This window comes from Scomber japonicus, chromosome 14 (genome assembly GCF_027409825.1).
Source record: "Scomber japonicus isolate fScoJap1 chromosome 14, fScoJap1.pri, whole genome shotgun sequence".
In the NCBI taxonomy this organism is placed as follows: Eukaryota; Metazoa; Chordata; class Actinopteri; order Scombriformes; family Scombridae; genus Scomber; species Scomber japonicus.
This window is the reverse complement of record NC_070591.1, coordinates 20,930,275-20,937,301: the sequence shown is the minus strand read 5'-3', so window position 1 is coordinate 20,937,301 and position 7,027 is coordinate 20,930,275. Positions and strand designations below refer to the sequence as shown.

The window sequence follows — 7,027 nt, the reverse complement described above, 5'->3', positions numbered from 1 at the left end:
GAGTGCAGTAGAGAAGTGACTGGAAATGGGATGTGTTTTGTAGTTTTGGAAGACATAATTCTTACCAAGTACCAACCTCTATAAAAACCCAAACTATTTTATTTGATTATTTGATTATTAATTATTATTTATGGGTTTAGGTGCACAACCCCCTTAACCTCTTAACCTTATAGACCCTAATAACCAAATCCTGTAATTTTGATTAATTACCGAGTGTATTTCCTTGTTTCTATTCCTTGTGCATTCATACTGCCTTCTCACCAAGCCCAGGAGTCACAGTTGACTCTGAAAAGTATAGAACTGTGGTGAGATGCCAATAAAGGTCCATGAATTCTTGAATTAAAATAACAATAATGATGGGCCTAATTAAATTGTTAAATCAACTTTTCTTACGCAAGTTACAATACATAACCAGCGGGGGTCGCTGTTCACCAATGTGAAGAACTGTTTATCCAAGCTGCTGAGGAAAGACGACGCTGATGTGTAGTCGTGGTCATTCAAACTGAGACCACATTAGACAAAGTGACTTTTTGCTCATGCAGAAGTTACATTCATTATTGCCAATATACTTTATTGAATTAACAGGCCACTGCGCATATGTCCCACTCCCAATTTGCCATCCTCGTGCCTTTTCTGTTACCAAATATAAAGGGAGCGACTGAGAGGAGGAGTAAAGATGAGTAAGAGGTCTTACTCTTTCACTATTTCGGGACCAAGCTTGTAACAGCATCAACAGAGATTTATAGGCATCCTGTTGCGGACCATAGTTTTTCGTGCAGTGGTGTACTTGGACCACATTGAGCCACAGAGTATAATGTATAATGGTTTACTTAGACCACATTGACCCACAGAGTATACCCTGAGGTGAAATGAGCTGTTGTTTTTGAGGCTCTGTTGTTGAGACTGATTTGTCACATTGGTCATCATGGTAAAAAAGTGACTTGAGACTGCGGTCTTTCAGAGAATAAACGATCTTCGTACATGGTTTCAGATATCGTTCATCCTACAACTCTCCATCAGGCGTGGTTTGGAGATGGGTGTGGCTCCTTACGCCGGGAAGTTTTCTGTTAACAGTGGATTAATATTCAAATCTAAAGGACAGGACCTTCAAGTGACATGGACATAGAGTAGACTGTTTTCTTTCCCATTGTTAAAAAAATGAAGGTCTCTGAGGAAGGACAGCTTTCTGGAGGACAGAAAAAGGTAAATGTGAAAGTGTTTTAAGTCAAACTAAAGGTGTGCATCTGTCTTTTATGTTTGTTATAGACAAGGTGAATAATAAAATGACCTTTTATTGACCCAGCAGTTTGTAGAAATAATATTAATCATATTTATAATTTGTTTAGCTGTAACTCCATCTAACCTCACCACCTACATCTAAATACTGCTAGGCCTATAAGTCTTAAATGTCTTGGTGTGTGTTCCTCCTTGTATTCCACGTGATGTGGGGACTTCAGTTTATTTGAAGTCATGCTTTAAAGGACTTGCCTACCATATGGGGACAAATAGTCTTTTAATGTTTTCATTTTAGGATTAAAAGTGTGTGTGTGTGTGTGTGTGTGTGTGTGTGTGTGTGTGTGTGTGTGTGTGTGTGTGTGCGCATGTTGCCACTTATTTTGCATATTTGCAGACCAGTATTTTAACATAAAAACAGTTTGATGGTAAATAAGGATAATGCTGTGTAATAACTGAAATGGGAAACTGCATGATAACTTGACCTGTCAGATCCAATAACACAAAGCATGGATGTAAATTGATAATATCTTGACTTTTAGGAAATACTCATGCATGCATGTAGGTATGGGATGGTCAATGAATAGCTGAGAGATGGTGTCTCATTTCTGTGAAAAAGGTCATGCGTGCTGTCAGGAGCAAACGTTTGCCCTGTGACTGGTAGTTTATGGTCACTCTAGCTCAAAGGCTCCATTCAGGAGTCCAGTCAAAGAAAACCTTTATGTACAGAGCAGGGTGAGTGCTGTCCCCGCACTGGGCAACACTAGCTGATAGCTTTGTTTGTATGAGCTGAGTGATGAAATATGCTATCTCAAATGAGGTGTGTATGAGAGAGGTTGGTTGTTAAAGTTGTCCAACTTTTACAGGACAATATGAGCCTCCTGGAACGGCTGAAATCCCATTTCTTGAGCCACTTGATCATCTGCTATGTGTTCCTGTTCAGTGGCCTCATTGTAAACCTGCTGCAGTTCTGCACTTTACCTCTGTGGTTGGTCAGTAAGCAGCTGGCCCGTAAGGTCAACTGCAGACTGGCCTACTGCATCAGTAGCCGTAAGTACAGTTCTTATTCTCTGCCACATAAATGACAGTGAAGTCTGTTGTTAGTACAGTTTGTTATGCTGCCAGCAAGAACACTGACATAATCAGTGATCACAAAATACATACTTGTCTTGATGATCCTCAGAGATGGTAGCAGTCCTGGAGTGGTGGTCTGGAACAGAGTGCTCGCTCTACACAGACCCAAAGAGTTACCCATTGTATGGTAATGAAAATGCAATTGTGGTTCTCAATCACAATTTTGAGATAGACTTCCTGTGTGGCTGGACCTTCTGTGAGAGATTTGGAGTTCTTGGGGTAAGAGAAAGTGTCTCAGAAAAAAACAACCCTATGTTTATTTGTATTTAGTGCCAGCCATTAGTTTTTAAATATAACTTTAGTTTTGTTGTTTTTCCAGAGTTCAAAAGTATTGGCCAAAAAAGAGCTGGCTTATGTACCAGTAATTGGTTGGATGTGGTACTTCCTGGAGATTGTTTTCTGCAAGAGAAAGTGGGAGGAGGACCGAAAGACGGTGGCTCAGAGTCTCCAGAACCTGCGGGATTATCCAGAAAACTTCTGGGTAGGTTTCACCCTGTTTTAAAGTCAAGTTAACTGAGAGAGTGATAACACAAAGATCACTACAGGATGTCACTGGTAATAAACTAATCTAATTTCCTTGGGATAGTTCTTGCTTTACTGTGAAGGAACGCGCTTCACACCACAGAAGCATGAGATCAGCATGCAGGTGGCAGAGAGCAAAGGTTTACCCAAGCTGAAGTACCATCTTTTGCCCAGGACCAAAGGATTCTGGATCACTGTCCAAAACCTCAGGGGAACTGGTGAGTTATTGTTGCCATGGCTACCAGTAAATATTAGATGTGGTGTGCTGGGTGTCTTTGAGAGGGAAAAGCCCCTGATTTGCAAATCAAGTGTCCAGTAATTGCTCCTCTGTCTTCTTTTTTGTAGTTGCAGCTGTATATGACTCCACGCTGAACTTCAGAAACAACGAAATGCCAACCTTGCTTGGAATTCTTAAAGGGAAGAAATATCACGCTGATTTATATGTGAGGTATAGAAACATATTTCATATCCTGTTTGGTTAGCATTTGTTGTGTTTTTTTCTTCATTGTTTATCTGAGAGATCTGAATTCCCTTCTTGTTTGCAGGAGAATCCCTCTAGAGCTGATCCCAGAGGATGAGGCAGAGTGTGCTGCTTGGCTCCACAAACTCTACCAGGAAAAGGTTAGAGTGTGTTGAAGGTGGAAGTTTCGGACTGGTTACAAGGTTTCTGTGGGGGAGGTTAGCCACTTTGATCCCAACGGCCTGAATAGTAGCCAGACTTATCAAATATGTGGCATTTACTGTGAGGAATAGTGCCTGTGCTCCTTTCCCTGAGTGCTACTGTCTTATTTTATGAAGAGTTTGGTGGATATAAATGGGAGAGCTGGTTCTTGAGGTGGACCTCCACTTTAAAATAGAACCTGGAAGTTACATTTTGGCCCCAAACACTTTCTAAAGAACTTGACAGCAATGTGTATTTCAAAGAACAAACATCCTCATTTGAATGTATCCATAGGACAGCTTTCAAGAGCACTATATACAGACTGGGCGTTTCCCTAGTCCCATAGTGAACCCTCCATGCCGTCCCTGGGCCTTGGTCAACTGGATATTCTGGTCCTGCCTGCTCCTCTATCCACTGGGACTGCTACTGGTACAACTCATCAGCTCTGGATCCATGTTCACCATCGTAGCTTCTGTGACTCTCTGCACTGCAGGTTAGTTTCATGCATTCAACCCCAAAATGAAGTCACCCTGAAATAGGTATATAACAGTCGTTCCCTCAGTTTAACCAGCTCCTCTTTGTCCAAACGTTACATAAAGCAGCAGATTTGACAACTAAAATGTAAGTCCCCTTTTTGGAAAATATCAGTCTTGGAACAGCATTCAGTCATGCCTTAAGTGTGAGGTCATCCATGTCAATAGTTTCACTGACATTTTGAATGGGGAAATGATTTCTTTAACAGCATGTGTTCGTGAGGAGCATGTCACAGTTTCACATAAATGAGGGCCCATGTTTGTGATTTGGGTTTAATTGTAAAATTCTGACTTTTCAAAGTACAGCTCAATCACATCATTCAACATTTTCACTTCAATTCTAACAGTAAATTGGTTGCTTCCAATCTTAAAGTGACATTACTGTCATAGTTGATATGTAGCAAATGTACTACACCGATCACTGCCTACTATTACTGATGCTTCTCCTGATTTTCTTTATTGCTTGATTTCAACCATACAACTAAATTCAGATTATTAAATGTCTTCATGCTTTTTTAGATAAATTAACAATGTAGGAATAACCATGTCCTGTACATGATCTCAAAACTGTCTCTTTATGACTTAAGTTCAAGTAATATTCTAAATGTATTCTCTGCGTGTTTCCCTCACAGCATCACTGGCAGTTCGCTGGATGATTGGCCAGACTGAGATTAACAAAGGCTCAAGCTATGGGAATAAGGAGACTCCTCTAAACAAGAACTAGGAGAACCTGACTTACTCAGAGCTGCTTCTTTGCACAACTACTTATCTGCCTCTGACTTACCAACAAGTGCAAACTTGCCTCAAAGTACAATGCAGACAGCGTGTTCTCGTATTGCTCCACTCCAAAGGCTCAAGATGTAAGATCACATAACTGGACCAGACCACAAGCTTGTGTTCATCTTGCTTTGGAGAAATGAACAGGAATGTCAAATTAGGTGAAATATTCCCCTCAAATCAAATGCAAATATTTCAATACAGACCAGACAAACATTTTACTGGTAACTCAAACTGAAATTGAAGTTCACTCAAGTGAAAAATTAGTTCAAGAGTCAACTTGTACAAATAATGTGCAAATACTGTAAGAGCAGTAGAACACCAGTGTGTCGTGTGCCAGTGTCTATGCGTCAGCTGGCTGTACTCCAGTTGCATGAACAGCTCGGTAAGACTTCCTCAAAAAGCACCTGAAAGCACCTGTTATGCAGCATTTTCACTGTCCAACACTGCTTGGGTAGTTCTCATTGTGGTTTATCAAAGAGAAAAACTTCTCTTCTGCAGTCAGCTTCTCTGGGGTGGTTTTTTTCCCAACAACTTTATTGAATTGAATGCAAAACAGGGATATTAGTGTTAACAGGCAAAGCAGACATAGCATAGCAATTCTAAATTAGATGCAGGTTGAGAGGGAGTCAACATCTGACTCATTCTTGTGTTTTTTATTCATATACATACTTCTGTTTTTGGTGTAGTGAACTTCCTGAAGGGGTTTATGAGGAAGGGGAAAATGAAACCTTAAGCATGTGTGACCTTGAACACTGAACTACTACTTCAGACACCTATTTTTTTTTTTTTTTTTATAACCAAAGGGTTTGCTGATGAAAGGAACACCTCACTGTCAAACTTGGTGTAAAACCCTCTCTTTGAATTAATGATGAAGAAAAAATAACATTCCAGTTTTGTATGCAGTGATACATAAATGATGTGGTTTAAATTATGTAGGTCTGAGAAATAAAAATGACAGTAACAAATAATCTAATAACAAAGTATGGAGGAAAATAATATATTAAATACTAGTATATGTGATGAAAAATATGTGTGCTACACCAATAAGAGCATGAAAGGAGTGCTCAAATATGTGTTAAATATGTACCATTTTTAAACTTTTATCACATGCTCAGCACCAGGACTACACAAGGCCACAAGGCAATAAAAAGTTAATTGTTGGCAGACATTAAATGGAAATGGGGCCAAGAAATATCAAAAAATAGTGACCTGGTGTTAGCTTGCAACTGACGCGAGTACATGTTTTACCTGCTACCCCAAGGGTGCTGATCTTGCAAATGTGATCCTGCTGTTAAAACCTGTTCCTCAACAGGCCTGAACAGCCAAAGTCACACAGCTGAATCAGTTTGGGTCCTTAAAACATGAGTTAAGTTGACGAAAAAAAAGCACCAAAAAAGACCATAACTGGATTAATCTAGTTGGGGGGGGGCCTCAGGGAAATAAAAAGTTGCTGCTGGGCTCCTCTGCCCCCTTTGATGTAGGTACAACTTCCCATATTGACCTCACCTGTGTTCACCGACACATAGATGATGCCACTGGCTGTATGTGTGTTAAGTGGTGGATGATTTATAATGCCGAAATAATCAGAAAGAGAAAAGATTTTATAGGTTTTCTTATTCATCATTATTGTTCAACAAGGATGAGCAAAGACCATGCTAAGACTAAATGCAATACTGAATTATAGCCTATAAGTGGACTGTTAATGTATTTAGTTATTTGGGGGTGGACCATGAATGCACATATAAAAGAATCAGCCTCCACACATTTTTTTTCCTAAATTGACTATGCTGTATATTCGGTATTAGTATTCAGTATTGGTCTGTGTAGCATTCAGTTATTAAAGACAATAGGCTGAATAATTGATTGTAATTGCCTCCACTATAAAACATACAGACTAATATGTTTATGGTGGACATGGCTCAATTCTGTCACTTCTCTCATTACTTGACGGGTCATGAACTTTAAAGTGACTCATTACTGTCAACAGGCTAATGTTATACATTAAAACATGGCACTAGCATCGTAGCTCACCCACCTGGTAGAGATATTAACTGCTTTTACAAACCTTGAGTGCAACATTATTCTAGTTAGGATTTTGGTAATGAGTACCATTTTTTAATGAGGCCCCATTCATAAAGGGTACACAGGTTATATGTAATGGTTT

General features: G+C 39.6%; 1 protein-coding gene across 1 annotated transcript; it reads left to right on the top strand.

Annotated features, from left to right (window-relative positions):
* Positions 1–2,105: 2,105 nt before the first annotated feature.
* On the top strand, positions 2,106–4,807 carry agpat4 (1-acylglycerol-3-phosphate O-acyltransferase 4 (lysophosphatidic acid acyltransferase, delta)). Its single transcript, XM_053333033.1, has 8 exons — positions 2,106–2,283; positions 2,417–2,586; positions 2,687–2,848; positions 2,954–3,107; positions 3,235–3,337; positions 3,435–3,510; positions 3,845–4,043; positions 4,716–4,807. Exons 1-8 carry the CDS (start codon positions 2,106–2,108, stop codon positions 4,805–4,807), a joined length of 1,134 nt encoding a protein of 377 aa, XP_053189008.1.
* Positions 4,808–7,027: the final 2,220 nt, after the last annotated feature.